Source organism: Carlito syrichta, unplaced genomic scaffold, assembly GCF_000164805.1.
Source record: "Carlito syrichta isolate Samal-C Ts95f unplaced genomic scaffold, Tarsius_syrichta-2.0.1 Scaffold304229, whole genome shotgun sequence".
Taxonomy (NCBI): Eukaryota; Metazoa; Chordata; class Mammalia; order Primates; family Tarsiidae; genus Carlito; species Carlito syrichta.
This window is the reverse complement of record NW_007248325.1, coordinates 295577-314266: the sequence shown is the minus strand read 5'-3', so window position 1 is coordinate 314266 and position 18690 is coordinate 295577. Positions and strand designations below refer to the sequence as shown.

General features: G+C 42.2%; 1 protein-coding gene across 1 annotated transcript in view; it reads right to left on the bottom strand.

The window, feature by feature from the left end:
* The window catches only part of MME (membrane metalloendopeptidase), a 109494-nt gene that overhangs the window by 90131 nt on the left and 673 nt on the right, over positions 1-18690 (bottom strand). The window contains exons 2-3 of the mRNA XM_008059514.2: positions 13754-13923; positions 12850-12885 (exon numbers count right to left, since the gene is read on the bottom strand). Of these exons, the coding sequence (XP_008057705.1) occupies positions 12850-12885; positions 13754-13913 (196 nt within the window). The 5' untranslated portion in view covers positions 13914-13923. The remainder of the gene's footprint in view (positions 1-12849; positions 12886-13753; positions 13924-18690) is intronic.

The following is an 18690-nucleotide window of genomic DNA, read 5'->3' as shown; positions in this document are numbered from 1 at the left end:
GATTCAGACGACTGGTATACCTGGTCACAGACATCTCTGTGCATCCTCAGGGGATGCAAATGATGCTTCCAATACTTAATCCTGAAATAATTATCTCAGTGGACTTACTATTTCCATAGACTGCTCATCAGTATAATCCTAATGTGCTAGACCGGGCACAGTGGTTCACTCCTATAATCCTAGCACTTTACGAGGCCGAGGTGAGAGGACTGCCTGAGCCCATGGGTTCGAGACCAGCCTGGGCAACTTGCTGAGACCTCATCTCTACAATAAATAAAAAAATTAGCTGGGCATGGTGGCACATGCCTGTAGTTCAGAAGACTGAGGCAGAAGGATCACCTGAGCACAGCAGGTTGAGGCTGCGGTGGTTGTGAGTGTGCCACTACACTCCAGCCTGGGTGACAGAGTGAAACTCCGACTCAAAAAAAAATCCTAATGTGCTAAAATAAAAGGAGCACAGTCAAACTGAGAAAGGTGTTATTTAGAGAAGATTTGGTAGGCAGGGAAAACCACACATAATCATTTGAATTGTGAAAATGGAACTAAATGGACTCAACTTTTTTTCTTTTTTCTTTTTTCTTTAAATCAGAGTCTTACTCTGTCACCCAGACTGGAGTGCAGTGGCACGCTCACAGACACCACAGCCTCAATCTGCTAGACTCAGGCAATCCTTCCCCCTCAGCCTTCCGAGAAGCTGGAACTACAGGGTCCCGCCACCATGCCTGGCTAATTGTTTGATTTATTGCAGAGACAAGATCTCTCCAAGTAGCCCAGGGTGGTCTTGAACTTCTGGGCCCAGGCAATCCTCTCACCTCAGCCTCCCAAAGTGCAGGAATTACAGGGGTGAGCGACCATGCCCAGCTGGACTCAATGTTTAATAGCAAGCATTAGACAAAAACTTAAAATAATTACTTAAAAATGGACATTAGAGAGATGGAAAAAGGGACGAGGACACTTTTTTGTTTGTTTTTAAACAGTCTTGGGTTATTAATTTACATTCCATAAAATTTACTCAGTAGATAATTTTTTTTTTGAGTCAGAGTCTCACTCTGTTGCCCAAGCTGGAGCAATACAGTCATGGCCACCACAGCCTCGACCTGCTGGGCTCAGGTGTTCCTTCTGCCTCAGCCTCCCAAGTAGCTGGAACCACAGGCATATGCCACCACACCCAGCTAGTTTTTGGATTTATTGTAGAGACGAGGCCTCATCAAATTGCCCAGGCTGGTCTCCAACTCGTGGGTTCAGACAATCCTCTTGCCTCTGCCTCCCAAAGGGCTGGGATTACAGGCGTGAGCCACTGTGCGCCCATCCCAATTGATAGTTTATATGTTGTGCAACAATTATCCACAGTCTAATTTATACTTAATCTCAGACAAAAGGCTGCAAATCAACCATAATCCAATTCTATCACCCTAAAAAGCTCCCTTGTGGCCATTTACAGTCAATCCCTGTTCCACCTCCAGTCTCAGGCAACCACTGTTCTGTTTTCTGCCTTTACAGTTTTCCTTTTCTAGAAATGGTTTATAGATGGGATTATATAAGAGGTAGTCTTTAGTGTCTGGCTTATTTTACTTAACATACTGTTTTGAGTTTGATCCATATTGCTGCATGTTGCAGTAGTTTGTTCTTATTTATTGCTGTATAATATTCCACTTTATAGCCGCACAGCATTTTGTTTATTCACCTGTTGACAGATATTGGATTTGTTTCTATGTTTTGGCTATTATGAATAATGCTGTGCAATGAACTGTCACATAAAAGTCCTTGTGAGGACATATATTTTTATTTCTCTTAGGTAATAACCAGGAGTGAAACTGCTGGTTATATGGAAGCTATGTTTAGCTTTTTGTAAAAATCGCCAAACTGTTCTCCAAAATGGTTCTTACATTTTGAGTTGAGATATGTTGAAATTTACATTCCCACCAGCAATGTATGTTCAGTCTTTTCACATCCTCAGTAATACTTGGGACTATCTTTTTTTTCTTTTTTTTTTTTAAGGAGTCAGAGTTTTACTCTGTCACCCAGGTTGGAACGCAGTGGCACGTTCACGGCCACCGCAACCCTGACCTGCTGGGCTTCTTCTGCCTCAGCCTTCCAAGTAGCTAGAACTACAGGTATGCACCATCACATCTGGCTAATTTTTTGATTTTTATTGTAGAGACGAGGTCTCATCAAGTTGCCCAGGCTGGTCTTGAACCCCTGGGTTCAGACAATCCTCTTGCCTCTGCCTTTCAAAGTGCTGAGATTACAGGCATGGGCCCAGCGGGATTGTCTTTTTTTATTACAGTCTGTAGTGGTTAATTTTAGGTGTCTACCTAACCAGGTTTTGGGATACCCAGACAGCCGATAAAGCATTATTTCTGAGGGTCTCTGTGAGTGTGATTCTGGGAGAGACTGGCATTGGAATCAACAGATTGAAGAAAGATCATCTTCACCAATGTGAGTGGGCATATCATCCAAACTTTTGAGGCCCAGATAGAACTAACACAAAGGAAGAAGGGTGAATTCTCTCTCTCCTTGAGCTGGGACATCCATCATCTCCTGTTCTTGGGCATCAGAATTCCAGGTTCTTGGGCCTCTGGACACTAAGACTTTACATACACATATAGCCTATGGATTCTGTTCTTTGGAGACCACACCACTAATATGCAGCCCTTCTAGGGTGTTTTGAACAGAAAGAATGTATTAGAGTTTTTAGTCAAAAATAAATAGTCTCAAAGCAAGTCACCACTGACCTCTTACCCAATCTTCTTCTTCTTCTTTGTTTTTTTTTTTTATTGGAGTTGGAATCTCACTGTCACCAAGGCTGGAGTGCAGTGGCATGATCACAGCTCACTGACTGCAGCCTTGAACTCTTGGGCTCAGGTGATCCTTCTACCTCAAGTTTCCTGAGTAGGTAGGACTACAGGTACCCACCAGCATGCCCAGCTAATTTTTTTTCATTTTTTTGTAGAGACGTCTCCCTATGTTGCCTAGGTTAGTCTCAAATTGGGTTCAAACAATCCTCCCACCTTGGCCTCTCAAAATTCTGGGATTTCAGGTGTGAGCCACAGTGCCCAGTCCCAATCTCCTTTTCTGAAAAGTTTTAAAGAATGAAAATGTTCAAGATTCAATGGCTTGTGCAACTTTCTTCGTATAGGCTCTAATTCTGTATTTTTCCATTTTCCTTAAATAATCTTAATTTTATCAACTTGAACTTCATATCATGTCAAAGGCTTTGTAGAAAGCACCTTTCTACACCATGGATTTGCTGATGAACAAGACAAAACAGGATTCTTCCACTACAGTGGGGTCTTTCCATATCTCATACTCTAAAATATTGTGTAAAATCAGGATCCTCACTGCAGCCTAAGCTACAGTGCATATCTACCTCCTTTACATATAAATAATGTTTAAATCTGTAAAAGAAACCTTTAAATTACCACTAAGCTTACCAGGCATTGCTAATTTTCTTTGCCTTTAACCACTAAATTCAACTTAATCATGTTTTCCATTTCCTGACCATGCTTAAAATGATGGTGCACTACTCGCTTAAAATCCTGGAAGGTAAAGAAACACACATTATATATGAATATTTGTGTATTTATCACATGATTGACTCCCTCTCTTGGAAAAGATTTGATGGACAGGTGGTAATTCTGACTGGAGACATTGTAAGGCAACATCTCTGCGCAGGTATTTTTAAGAATTGTGTCAAGGAAGCCTTCCCAAAGCAAATGGCCACACGCCACATTTAAATTAACAAAGGTGTGCTTCAGTGGCCTTTCCACTAAGACCTCTGCAGCATTTTTAGAGCCTGAAGGATTTTTTCTAACTTAATTACATAATGAAATAGCCTTGCCTCCGACTCTTAAGAGGTTGCTACAGGGCTGGCAGCCCCTGCGAGTCAGCCAGCAGTTGTTCCTTATATCTACCTAGTTGTGCCATTTTTTTCTTCAAGGAGGTTTCAGGGCGTTAACAGGTGAGAAGGCATAGATCATGGCCCACGGTGAGCCAGGGATGTCTGGGAAAGGCCAGGTGTTGCCAAGATTCTTCACCCAGGACATTACCGTGATCTGGACCCTACAGATATGACCAGACATTTTCTTTCTTTCTTTTTTTTTTTTTTTTTTGAGTTGTAGTCTCACTCCGTCACTCAAGCTGGAGTGCAGTGTAGCACAATCACACACAATCACAGATTGTCGACCTGCAGGGCTCAGGCAATCCTTTCGCCTCAGTCTTTCAAGTAGCCTGAAATACGGGCGTGCATTACCACGCCCGGCTAATTTTCTTATTTATTGTAGAGACGAGACTTCTTCATGTTGCCCAGGCTGGTCTCGAACCCACAGTCTCAGGCAATCCTCTCACCTCAGCCTCCCAGTGCTGGAATTAGAGGCTTGAGCCACCATGCCCAGCGGTTCACTTTATTTCAAGGGTCATAACGTAAGACACACAAAAGTGGTAATTGAATCAACATGTGTATACAGTAGCCCCTCCTTAGCTGCAGTTTCACTTTCCACGGTTTGAGTTACCCATGGTTAACTGCAGTCTGAAAATATAAATATAAAATTTCAGAAACAGATAATTCGTATACTTTAAATTGTGCTCTAGGCCGGGTGCAGTCACTCATGCCTGTAATCCCAGTACTTTTGGGAGGCCGAGGTGGGAGGATCACTTGATCTTGAGTCCAGGAGTTAGACACTAGCCTAGGCAGCATAGTGAGACCTCGTCTCTACAAGAAAATCAAAAAATTATCCAGGTGTGATGGTATGCACCTATAGTCCCTACTCAGGGAGCTGAGGTAGAAGGATCACCTGTGCCCAGGAGGTTGAGGCTGCAGTGAGCTGTGATGGTGTCACTGCACTCCAGCCTGGGCAACAGAGTGAGATCTCAACTCAAAAAAATAAAAACTGTGCTCTGTTCTAAGTAGCATGACAAAAGTTGTTCAGTAAGTAGCCTTCTCACCTGTTGCAGTAACACACTACTTGTGTTCCAGTAGCCTTTATTTTACTTAAGAATGACCCCAAAGCACAACAGTATGATGCTGCCATATTGTAATAACTTTTGTTTTATCAGTTATTGTTGTTAATTATTGTTGTTATTATCTGTTTTATCAGTTATTGTTGTTAATCTCCTACTATGCCTAATTTATCAGTTAAACTTCATCGTAGATATGTATGGATAGGAAAAACAGTTAAGTACTGGGTTCGGTACTATCCTCAGTTTCAGACATTCACTAGAGGTCTTTGGGATATCCCCAAAGGATAAGTGGGAGACTACATTATCTCACCATGCTCAATATATTTGATTATTAATAGAAAGAAAGGGAGTGTTCTCAAATGAAGAGAACACTCCCTTTCTTTCTATTAATAATCAAATACTCTGGGCGGGCATGGTGGCTCACGTCTATAATCTCAGCACTTTGGGAGGCTGAGGCGAGAGGACTGCCCGAGCCCACCCGTTCGAGACCAGCCTGGACAACTTGGTGAGACCTTATCTCTCAAATAAATAAAAAGACTGGGCACAGTGGTTCTGCCTGTAATCCCAGCACTTTGGGAGGCCAACGTGAGAGGATTGCCTGAGCCCGGGGGTCCGAGATCACCAGCCTGGGCAGTTTGATGAGACCTCATCTCTACAAAACCACACAAATAAAAACTAGCTGGGCATGGTGGCATGCGCCTGTAGTTCCAGCTATTTGGAAGACTGAGGCAGAAGGATCGCCTGAGGCTAGCAGGTCAAGGCTACGGTGGCCATGAGCGTGTCTCTGCACTCCAGCCTGGGTGACAGAGACTCCAACTCAAAAAAAGAAGTCTATAAAGGATTAGCAGGGCTGCATTTCGGGATACTCTAGGAGAAAAAAGTTCCTTTTTCTTTCCAGTTTCTAGAGGCGACACATATTCCTTGGCTCCGGGCTGCAACACTCACACCTCTGCTTCCTGTTTCTGATGCCACATTTCCTTCTGATTCTGACCCTCCTCCTCCCTTCCTCATATAAGAACCCTGTGGTTACATCAGGCCACCCAGGTAATTCAGGAGAATCTCCCCATTTCAGGGAAGAACATCCTTAACTTAATCTCATCTTTAAGTTCTTTTTGCTGTATAAGGCAACATATTCACATGTTCTGGAAACCGGATGTGGACATCTTTAGAGGGTCATTATTCTGTCTAGCACAAAGGAAGAAGCATCATGAATAACTTTTTGAAGTTTTGTTTTGTTTTGTTTTGTTTTGAATTGGCATCTCAACTCTGTCTCCCAGGCTTGAGTACAGTGGCATGATCACGGTTTACCACAGCTTCAAACTCCTGGGCTCAAGTGATCCCCCGGCCTCGCTCTCTCCAATTCCTGGGACTACAGGCATGCACCATCACACCTGGCTAATTAATTTATTTCTTTTAATTCTATATAGATACAAGGTATCACTATGTTGCCCAGGCTGGTCTCAAACTCCTGGACTCAAGCGATTCTCCTGCCTCAGCCTCCCATAGTGCCAGGATTACAGGCATGAGTCTCCAACCTGGTCTCTTGAGATCATTCAAACCAGTGATATTCTACCACAGGTGACTGTGCTGCCCCCAGAGAACATTTGGTAATATCTGGAGACATTTTTTTGGCTGTTGCAACCGGGAGGGGACTGCTACTAGACATCTAGTGGGTAGAAGACAGGGATGCTGCCAAACATTCTATAATTCACAAGATAGTCCCCACAACAAGGAATTATGCAGACCAAAATGTCAACAGTGATGAAGCTGAAAAACTCCAATAAAAGGTTCCTTGGAATCTTCTGAGGAATTCCTTAGGAAGGTTGGAATGCAACAGAAACTAGTTTCAGGATTTACTCTTACATAGAGAAAGCTGCAAAATCTCATACAAGTTCTATAACTCCAAGTTTTTTACCATGATACACGGTAAATAAGTGATGAATAAATGACTTTAATAGCAGGCTTTTGAAGCCTGCCTTAAGTTGCTATTTGTTAAGTAGTATTTGTTTTATTCTGGGTCTGGCATAATTTTTCATATTGATATATTTCACATATAGGCACGTTAACTTAAGGTATGTATTATCAACTTTTTATATACATCATAAATATTTAAATCACAGATGCTGAGATTTGAAATACATAACAACAATCAGATTCCAAGATGAGCCAAGTCTTCTGCAGTATTTTATTTCTGCCTTAATAGGGCTTGACTTCTATCCCTTGACTTCAAAGGATCAAAGAGAAAAGTACACTTACTGTGACAACCCCTTCCACTGGGAGAAAGAGTCAAGTTGGGACCAGCTTTCACTTAAAGTAACCACCTTAGGTATCAAGAATTGCTTTTCCAATTCTCAAGAATTTCTGAGCTCAGCTTTGAACCCTCCCAGACTCTTAAGGTGATCTATAGAATTGCTAGTAGAACACTTTATAATTTTTTCAACATCTTTCTTTTCATATTTCTTTTCCTTTTCATCCACCCCATTCTTCTCACTCTTTTATATCACTTGCTTTTGTCCAAGATTTCCTCTAGAGTTTTCCTTATTTGTAACAACTTCTAAAAGAAATGGTTGTATTTTCTGTGGCAGAAAAGATTTCCTAACCAGCAGAAGACTGTGTGTGTGTGTGTGTGTGTGTGTGTGTGTGTGTGTGTGTGTGTGTGTGTATGCACGCACATGTACAGAGATATGAAGAGTGTATCCATAAAGATGTGCATCAGCAGGCTTGGTGCTCAGCCTGTAATCCCGCACTTTGGGAAGCTGAGGTGAGTGGATTGCCTGAGCCCGCAGGCTTGAGACCCGCCTGGGCAACTTGGCGAGACCTCATCTCTACAATAAATCAAAAATTAGCCGGGCGTGGTAGCGCACACCTGTAGTTCCAGCTACTTGGAAGGCTGAGGCGGAAGGATCGCCGGAGCCCAGCAGGTCAAGGCTGTGGAGGCCGGGAGCGGCCACTGCACTCCAGTCTGGGCGACAGAGTGAGACTCCAACTCAAAAATAAATAAATAAATAAAATAAAATAAAATAAAATAAAATAAAATAAAATAAAATAAAAGATGTGCATCATCAGGCTGGGTGCAGTGGCTCAAGCCTGTAATCCCAGCACTTTGGGAGGCAGAGGTGAGAGGATTGTCTGAGCTTAGGAGTTCAAGACCAGCCTGGGCAACTTGGTGAGACCTCATCTCTCCAATAAATCAAAAAAATTAGTCGGGCGTGGTGGCACACACCTGTAGTTCCAGCTACTTGGAAGGGTGAGGCTGAAGGATCGCCTGAGCCCAGCAGGTAGAGGCTGTGGTGGCTGTGAGCATGCCACTGTACTCCAGCACAGGCGACAGAGTGAGACTCCGACTCGAAAAAAAGAGATGTGCATTATCTTCATTTACTCTTCTAAGAAGAATAGTAGCTGGGCGTGGTGACTCACACCTGTAATCCCAACACTTTGGGAGATGGGAGACGAGAGGTTTATCTGAGATCAGGGGTTTGAGACCAGCCTGGGCACCTTGCTGAGACCTCGTCAGGTTTGGTGGCAAGCGCCTGTAGCTCCAGCTGCCTGGAAGGCTGAGGCGGAAGGATAGCATGAACCCAGCAGGCAGAGGCTGCTGTGCCATGGCACTCCAGCCTGGGTAGCAGAGTGAGTCTCTGACTTGGAAAAAAAAAATAGTAACTACAAATATAAACATATTCTAACCACCTATGAACAAACAGGCAGACCTGAAGAAAAACATACAGCAATGTTGTTTACTGCTATTATCCCTATTGTACATTTCTTTGCCAAAATACATTTCTGGGAGGTGTTTGAGGTGTTTTATGTGTGGCATGATTTCTAAGCTACAACTAAAAGATACATGTTAAATACATATTAGTGAGTTTAGACTTACTAAACACAATTTTACTCTATTTATTTACTTATTTATTTTTAACACAGCCACCGCAGCCTCGACCCAATGGGCTCAGGAGAACTTTTTGCCTCAGCCTTCCAAGTAGCTGGAACTACAGGCAAGCGCCGCCATGCCAGGCTAATTTTTTGATTTACTGTAGAGACAAGGTTTCCCCCAGTTGCCCGGGCTGGTCTCAAACCCATGGGCTCAGCCAATCCTCTCACCTCAGCCTCTCAAAGTGCTGGGATTACAGGCATGAGCCACTATGCCTGGCCACCAAACACTACTTTAAAACCATACCTGTAAACATCAAGTCACATTTAAGATTCCAGATTCCAAATGTTACACTACTCCTTGGGACGGTACGACTGGAGAAACCTGCCTAGATCTCTCAGGCAAAAATCTCTTGTCGGAATTCACAAAAATATGCCTACTTAGTCAAAAAGTCAGTTTCTTCAAAAATAAAAAGCAAGGAAAGGAGTGAGAAATAAGAGAGAACCTATAGATTAAGATACTTAAACGACATGTATTCTCCTGATGCGGTGGCTCATGCCTGTAATCCCAGAACTTTGGGAGGCAGAAGTGAGAAGATTGCCTGAGCACAGGGGTTCGAGACCAGCATGGGCAACTCGGCAAGACCTTTCTCTACAATAAATCAAAAAAATTAGCCAGGTGTGGTGACTCGCACCTGTGTCTCTAGCTACTTGGAAGGCTGAGGCAGAAGGATCACATTAACCCAGCAGATCGAGGCTGCAGTGGCCATGAGCGTGCAGCCTAGGTAACAAAGTGAGATGCCTACTCAAACAAACAAACAAAAAAAGAGACAGGTACTCAAAACAGAGGGACTAACCCTTAGTAGTTAATATATAAGTGGAAGTTTCTCAAAACAGGACAGCCTGGGGCCTAAGCAGAAAATAGGGTAGCTGGTAGAAAGGAAGGAGTAGGAGGATTTGGAAAGAAAGTAAATGGTAACTCTAGCAACTGGGGCAAATACCAGGTTTCACACAGTGACCCAGTGACCCTGGACATCTCCCAGCCAAGGTACCTATGCAGCCATTTCCCTGGGCAATAAAGAAACTTCTTTGTTTCTAGGAAAGCCTTTGGGTGGGAAAGTACATGCTATTACATTGAATAGCAAATGGTCAATATCTATTCCAGGTCTCTCTTAAGCTCTCCACATCATATCTCAGGGTGTACGGCCATGGCATTTGTGATTCAGAGCCAAAAACAAACAAACAATCAAAACCCAATAAAGAAAAGTCAAGAGCACAGATGCAGGGCATTAGACTATCACCTAGAATTCCACAATATTTTCTCATCAGTATTTTGTAAAGTTCAGGGAAAAACAAAAACCCAGAGAAGACTACTCAATAGAAAATTCTTCTCATTGTTTGGGACGCTTTATTTCTAGTAAGTTATGTACACTTTAGAAAGGAAGTTAAGAGTTTCTTGTTAAAGAGCATAAACATTGTGTTCATATGCCAGGGTGATGCACCAAGCTACTACCTTCCTTCTCCTTTATGCACCACATTCTTTTTTTTTTTTTTTTTTTTTGAGGTGGAGTCTCACTCTGTCGCCCAGACTGGAGTGCATGCCTGCTCCCGGCCACCGCAGCCTCGACCTGCTGGGCTCCGGCGATCCTTCCGCCTCAGCCTTCCGAGTAGCCGGAATTACAGGCATGCGCTACCACACCCAGCTGATTTTTTGATTTATTGTAGAGATGAGGTCTCACCAAGTTGCCCAGGCAGGTCTCGAACCCGCGGGCTCAGGCAATCCACTCACCTCAGCCTCCCCAAGTGAGGGATTACAGGCTGAGCCACCAAGCCGCGGCTTATTCATCTAACTGGTGTGACTTAGCTCCACACCCATCCCTGTTTCCCACTCTCACTTTACTTTTCCTTCTACCCTAATTATTGAACCCCTATATTTATTCTCTTCTCCTTTTGGGAACTCAAATATTTCCAAGGCTTCCACTAATAGGGCGAAGCTAACAGACCCCAAATCCAAATTCCAGTTTCCTAGATCCCATCTTTACCTTCCTGCTGTCTATTCCCATGCGGATGTCACCCTGGCTTAAACCAAACATGTCCAAATCTACCTCATACTCTCTTGTCTCTATGAGCTGCCACCATTCTCCTCAGTTTCTTGGGTTTTAAAGCTTTGCATCATTTTCAATTCGCTTGTAAACTTCATTTCATTTACCAAGTCAGTTCCCCTGAGTCATCCAATTCTCCCCTCCTGTTATCTCAGTGGTGTTCTTATCATACTACAGGATACGTCCTCAGCGCATCCCTGGATTACAGTAACTGCCTGCCTTTCTGAACTTATCACTTCTCACTCAATCCATCCAGCCTTGCATTCCCAGAATCATCTGTTAACTTGAGGCTGATCACTCCCCGGTTCAGAAAATGTCTGCATCTCTATTCCAACATCAAGACAATATCAAGGCTAGATAATTTTTCAGGCTCTCTGTAATGTGCCCCTGTCTATCAAGACTACAATTTTACTATTGCTCAATAGCATAATTTATTTTGGTTGTATTTGGAACCCCTCTTCTGTACCTCCACTTCCTTTTTTTTTTTTTTAGTTGGAGTCTCACTCTGTCACCCAGGTTGGAATGCAGTGGCATGCTCATGGCCACTGCAGCCTCGACCTGCTGGACTCAGGTGATCCTTCTGCCACAGCCTTCCAAGTAGTCGGAACTACAGGCACACACCACCACATCCAGCTAATTTTTTTATTTATTATAGAGACGAGGTCTCATTAAGTTGCCCAGGCTGGTCTCGAGCATGTGGGTTTGGGAAATCCTCTCACCTTGGCCTCCCAAAGTGCTGGGATTACAGGCGTGAGCCACCACTCCTAGATACTTTTTCTTTTTGAAAAGATGGGGAGCATTTTGGAGGGTGAAGGCGGAGGACTGCCTGAGCACAGGGGTTTGAGACCAGCCTGGGCAACTTGGCAAGACCTCATCTCTACAATAAATAAAAAAAAAATTAGCTGGGCATGATGGCACATGTCTGTGGTTCCAGCTACATAGAAAGCTGAGGCAGAAGGGTCACCTGAGCCCAGCAGGTTGAGGCTACGGTGGCTGTGAGTGTGCTACTGCTCTCTAGCCTGGGCAACAGGGTGAGACCCGACTCAAAAAAAAAAGGAGATGGGGAGAAGCAGGGCCTTACTATGTTGCCCAAACCATTCTCAAACTCTTGGTTTTAAGCAATTCTCCTGCCTGGGCCTCCCAAAGTGCTGGGATTATGGGCATGAGTTACCACACCCAGCCTGTACCTCCAGTTTCAAACTTAGCCCTGTTGCCAGACCCTTCCCAAATCTCATCTTCTTCCCTTAGACTTACACGACTACATGCCACTCCCTTCTTAACCCTCACCCCTCTAATGACGCGCACTGAGAAATTGAACACTTAGTGATACAATGCTCACCCTTTCATGTGTATTCATTTTCCTTCTCCAACTACATGGTGAGCTCCAAAGAAATACACAGTTTTCTACCCGGGCTCGGTGGCTCAACCTGTAATCCCGTGCCTTTGGGAGGCTGAGGTGAGTGGATTGCCTGAGCCCGTGGGTTCGAGACCCGCCTGGGCAGGCGAGACCTCATCTCTACAATAAAATAAAAAAAAAATCAGCCGGGCGTGGTAGCGCATGCCTGTAGTTCCGGCTACTTGAAAGGCTGAGGCGGAAGGATCGCCGGAGCCCAGCAGGTCGGGGCTGCGGTGGCCGGAAGCGGCCACTGCACTCTAGTCTGGGTGACAGAGTGAGACTCCAACTCAAAAAAAAAAGAAAAGTAATATACAGTTTTCTATTGCCCTCCCATACAACCTAGGGCTGAAAACAGTGAATTGTTTTTAGAAATATCAAGTTAATTAATCTACTTCTTAAATATTTTTTTCCTTGACTATAAAGCCAGACACATAAATAAGTGACCTTCAATAAACAAATGTATAAACAAAGCAAATGTTATATACATTAATTGTAAAACTATTAAATGTAAAAACTATTTCTTACCTGATTTTATGCAGTCTGATGTCTTGCAAATACCATCTAGAAAAAGGAGGGCATATGCATAAATATTTGCGACACAAGCTTTCTAACTTCTTCTTATCTTTATATTCTTTTAAAAACTGCCAATTAGTCTGGCCCAGTGGCTCATTCCTGTAATCCCAGTACTTTGGGAGGCGAAGGCAAGAGGATTGCCTGAGTCCAGGGGTTAGAGACCAACCTGGGCAACAAGACCCTGTCTCTAAAACCTGAGCATTATATACAATTGACAGTGGTTAGAAAAAAATATAAAGGCAAGAAAAAAATAAAATAGGCAAATCCTAAATTTAAAATCTTGATTATGAACAAAAAATGTGATATTGTATCATCTCCACCAATTAAGCCTAGGCCCATTAAATTGAAATAATCGGTCGTTTTAGTAGGATAATAATTTTTTTCCCCCGTTAAGGAACCAATTTTTTCTAATCCTTACTGTGAAAAGCTTCCAAGACTCAAATTAGATGTCTTAAATTCCTGTGAAGCCCCTTAGAATTTCAATGACACAACAAAAGTTGACTAATAACTATTACTGAAGTTGGGCCATAAATTTGTGTATGCTTTAATAAAATAAAATTATACATTAGAATCCTCATAAAGTAAGCACTAAATATACTTGGCAATTAATAACTGCATATATTTGCACTGTATATACTTGGCAACTAATAACTTAGTTCACATGTAAAAGACATTGTACTTCAGTCAAAGTTAATTGTTTTGACATACAGATATTACAATTCATAAATGAATCTTTGCATCACTGTCTTTAAGCACCTCTACCCTTAACACATTTGTTAGGTAGATGGTAAGAGGATAAGATAAGGATTTCATTCTTTTTTGCATTGACACATGCACAGCTGTGGGAGTAGCTCACCGTCATAGGTGGCATAGAGCGCTATCATGGTCACAGCTATGACAGTGAGAAGCAGGACGAGGACGGAGAGGCTGATCTCCAGCGGAGTCCATCGTTGTTTCTTCTTTGGCTTTGGGGTGTTGATATCAGTTATATCCATCTGACTTTCTGATCTGCCCATCACCTAAAATCTGCAAGACATAAAAATAGCAATAATTACAAATCAACAGATACAAAAGAAAACATTTAAATGTTTAATGAGGCTGCATAAAAGTAAAAGGTTAATTTATTTTAATTTAGAAATAAAAGCTTTTTGTTGAGAGTCAAAGTTTTGATGCTGAAAGCAAGGATGAATTTACAGGTCCCAACACAACCTTTTTTTTTCTTTTTTCTTTTTGATGTATCACTGAAGGTCTCAGCTAAAAGAGACAAACAGACTTGGTCAAATGCTCGTGTAGGGTTACTTCAGCAGCTTATAAGCAAATACTTGCTGTACCATCATTAAGAAAGTTTTAAACTCACCCTTCTGAACTTCGGACCAACGTCAAAGGTTAATTTTATATCTTGCTCAGTGGTTTCCTTTATATGCTCAAAAAAATCAGTGACTAATACTTTGAGGTTTTTGACTAAGCAATAATTTGAAGTATGAATATTGATAAAAAACGAAAAGGAACCAACACTTGAGGTAGTTTATTTTAGTCATAAAAAGAAAAGTTTTGTTTTTACAGTTCAAAATTGCTACTAATGCTGATATGGGTATCTATTAACTAGTTAGACAACATTCTGAAAATAGTCACTTATTGGACCAAAAGTCAGGAGTTTACACCCTGGAATGAAAGATATTAACCATATCTTTCATGGTTAATATGTTTCCTTGGACAACTGAAGAAAAAAATTAAGTATGACTGAAAAAAAAAATTCTGCCTCGCAAGTCAGAGTATCAATTGTCAAAATATAGATTTAACTTGTACTTAAATATTATTAAAACCTCCACGAATGATGTTCGACATTTGTTGAATGCGTCCCATGTACCAGTCACAGTTCCTAGAGTCTTACATGTAGTATTTCATTAACTATCCAAGATAGATATTAATACTCCAAACATACACTTTAGGAAATTAGGGCACAGACAAGTCAGGCAACTTGCTCAAGGCTACACAACTGGTCAATATTCTTTGTAAATAACACATTTGACCAGACTGGGCAACTTGGTGAGACCTCTTCTATACAAAAAATCAAAAATTAGCTGGGTGTGGTAGCACATGCCTGTAGTTCCAGCTACTTAGAAGGCTGAGGTGGAAAGATCGCCTGATACCTGCAGGTTGAGGCTGCAGTGGCTGTGAATGTGCCACTGCACTTCAGACTGGACGACACAGTGAGACACCAACTCAAAAAAAGTGAACACATTTGGTCACTGTTAGAATTAAAACTTTATCACCATGCTGCAAAAGCAATGTTGGATCTTATTGCAGACATTTGGGGGGGAAATTAAGAAAATACAATTTCATCATTTCTTTTAGGGGCCTAGTAATTCTTAGATCACAACTTCCATTTTCCTGCATGACTGTAATCATATCTTAAACAGATTAGCTGTTTATAGCTCAATAAAAATTAATCCTAGAATTTATATCCTAGATAAGTGACTGCTTAGAAATGTTCTTAAAAATCTTTGTTGAATACACATAATTCTCTATAATTCCCTAAGGGTGTGTTTTATGGAAACTGAGGCATAGGAGAAAGTAGAAACATATTCTACATTTCAAGTGTGGACTGGAGGATACTGTAGATAACCAGGAATTTTACCTGCCCAATGAGTTATTAATAAATGAATCACAACTGGACTTTAAAGTCCTGGATATAAAGTCTTAAACATGTTGTTTCCTTGATTACATGAGGCCATAAGCAAGGACAGACTATCAAATAAAAATATTTTATTAGACAGTGAAAACCACGTCTGCTCAATAAAAGTGGAATGTAATGTAACTGAGTGTTAAAATGTTTTACTTAATGGTTATGTAACTCATGTTGGCATAGTCTCACTGCCCCTGGGGTCATGATATGGAATTGCACTAATTGTAGACCTACTTTAATAGGAGTATTGGGTGGGCAAAAAAAAGATGGGAACAAATGTAATACTTGAACACCTTGCAGAGAGGTAAACAATAAAAAGAGCAATTTTCACAGGCCTCCAGGATTTTCAAACTGATCTAAAGAACATCAGAATACTAGGCCAGGTGCGGTGGCTCGTGCCTGTAATCCCAGCATTTTGGGAGACCGAGACAGTAGGATAGTTTGAGCCCAGGAGTGCCTGGGCCACATAAATCTATAAATAAATAAATAAATAAATAAATAAATAAAATTATTAACTGGGCCTGGTAGTGGGTGTCTGTAGTCCCAGCTGCTATGGAGGCTTAGTAGGAAAGCATTGCTTGAGCCCAGGAGGTCGAGGTCGGGGTGAGGCCTGATCATGCCCCTGCATTCCAGTCTGGGCAAAAAAGTAAGACCCTGACTCAAAAAAAAAAAAAACCATGAATATAAATCACATTTGCTGGAGTTTCCCTTCCTCGAATTTTTCTCCCCCGCCCCCTTGCTCTAATAATATTTCAGAAGACAATGTAGAGAAATGTTTTACTGGTATAAAATGACCCTTTTTTTTTTTTGAGTCAGACTTTCTGTCACCACCTTGACCTGCTGGGGTCAAGTAATCCCACTTCAGCCTTCCAAGTAGCTGGAACCACAAGCAAGCACGCCACCACACACCCAGCTAATTAGATTCCTTGTAGAGACGAAGTAGAGCCATGTTGCTCAGGTTCGTCTCAAAGCCCTGAGCTAAGGCAGTCCTCTCGTCTCTGCCTCGCAAAGTGCCGGGATTATAGGCATAAACCACTGCGCCCAGTCTTAAAATGAGCCACTACTTTTTCTAAAATTATTTCTTGGAAATGACAATGTCTCTGTAAAGTAAAGCTTAGAGCAGGGGAAGCAGGGCAACCACAGGGTTAAATGAAAGGTGCTCTTTGGCACCTCTATGCTTGGTGGTGCAGCAAAGCTAGTAGATAGACATTTCTTTCTCCCTTCGGGGTTATTTTTTCCTGGTTTCTTCTCTTGAGACTGAGTACTGGGTACTGAGGCAGCTGAGCTCTTAATGGTTTCGCACCTAAGGCTGCTGAAACACTCGTGGGGGAACTAAGTTACTGAAACTTCATCAACACAATATCATCTCTGAATCACCTGCACCTCTTTCTCCATCTGCCCCTCTCGTAATCTCTCTGCAAATTCTTCAAAGAAGTCTTTTGCTTCTAAGTTACATTTTTCAACAACACTGAATAAAAGCAGAAATGATGCCATTTTAACCTACTGATTACCTTTGTCACTCATTTCCAGCTAATTCTGGAGGATTCACTATTTTCCTTTAAGAAAATAAGGGTCAGTATCTTGAACCTCAAGACAGAACATATAAAAAACCCCTAGATGAAACGTAATTGTACACCTAATCCTTAACTGTACCCCACAAAACTATAATAAAAATACTGATTAATTAAAAAAAAAAAAAATAAATAAAAAAACCCCTAGATACCTGACAATCCAACTCAACCACACTCAACCATATTTACAGGAGGCGGGGAAAGGAAGGGGACAAGCAAATGAAAGAATACAAAATTTAAAAGTTGATACTTGTGGTCCCATATAAAGTAGGATATGTGAATATATACCTACATTCTTATAATATGTCCCCTCAGCTGGAGACATGTGAAGAAGTTTACACCAAAAAGTGGACACGACCACAGAAGAGAACAGCAAATTAGGAATTCTAATCCAGCAACAACCCTGCAAACTTTACCTTGACAACATCACCAAGAAATAAATATATAGAGAGAGATTATATATATAACTTTTAAGAATAAGCTGAACTTCAAAGCAATGTAAAGCAGCAATTCTTACACCAGTTGAGCATAAGTATCAATTATCAGTCAAATCAGGAGCCCTGGATAACTGGGAAGTCTACTTGTAGACCATTCAGGACTTAAACTTATCTAAGCAATTCACATCTTCACAGCACACAACATTGACTTATTCTGTAAGTCCCTCTGAGGTTGTGCTATGCAATTACAGTTTGCGTGATGGAAACTGAGGCACAGGAAGGAGAAACAGGTACCACATTACATTTAGACTATGTTTGCAGAAGTTGAGTGGGAGGTACCGGGAGAAATCATCTTGTTTCCTGGACATTAATTAGTAGATGTCTCCTGGCCTGAAATACGGAGTTCTGGACACATTACCCGCATGTGTAGTGAGTACAACCAAAGACACAGTACTGAGTCCAAGAAACTACCAATTTTTTTTTTTCTTTTGAGTTGGAGTCTCACTCTGTCGCCCAGACTGGAGTGCAGTGGCCGCTCCCGCCCACCGCAGCCTCGACCCGCTGGGCTCTGGCGATCCTTCCGCCTCAGCCTTCCGAGTAGCTGGAACTACAGGCGCGCGCTACCCCGCCCGGCTAATTTTGTAAAATTTTATTGTAGAGATGAGGTCTCGCCTGCCCAGGTGGGTCTCGAACCTGCAGGCTCAGGCAATCCACTCACCTCAGCCTCCCAAAGGCGCGGGATTACAGGCTGAGCCACCGAGCCCGGCTAGACAATTTTTTTAAGAGCTGTAATGCGGCTGGGCCTGATGGCTCAGGCCTACAATCTCAACACTTTGGGAGGCTGAGGTGAGAGGATCGCCTGAGCGCAAGGGTTAGAAACCAGCTTGAGCAACTTGGTGAGACCTCATCTCTACAATAAATGAAGAAAAATTAACCGGGAGTGGTGGTACACCCTGTAGTTCAGCTCCTTGAAAGGCTGAGGCAGAAGAATCGCCTGAGCCTAGCAGGTGGAGGCTGCGGTGGCCGTGAGCATGCCTTTGCACTCCAGCCTGGGTGAGAGACTCTGACTCAAAAAAAAAAAAAAAAAAGAAAGAAAGAA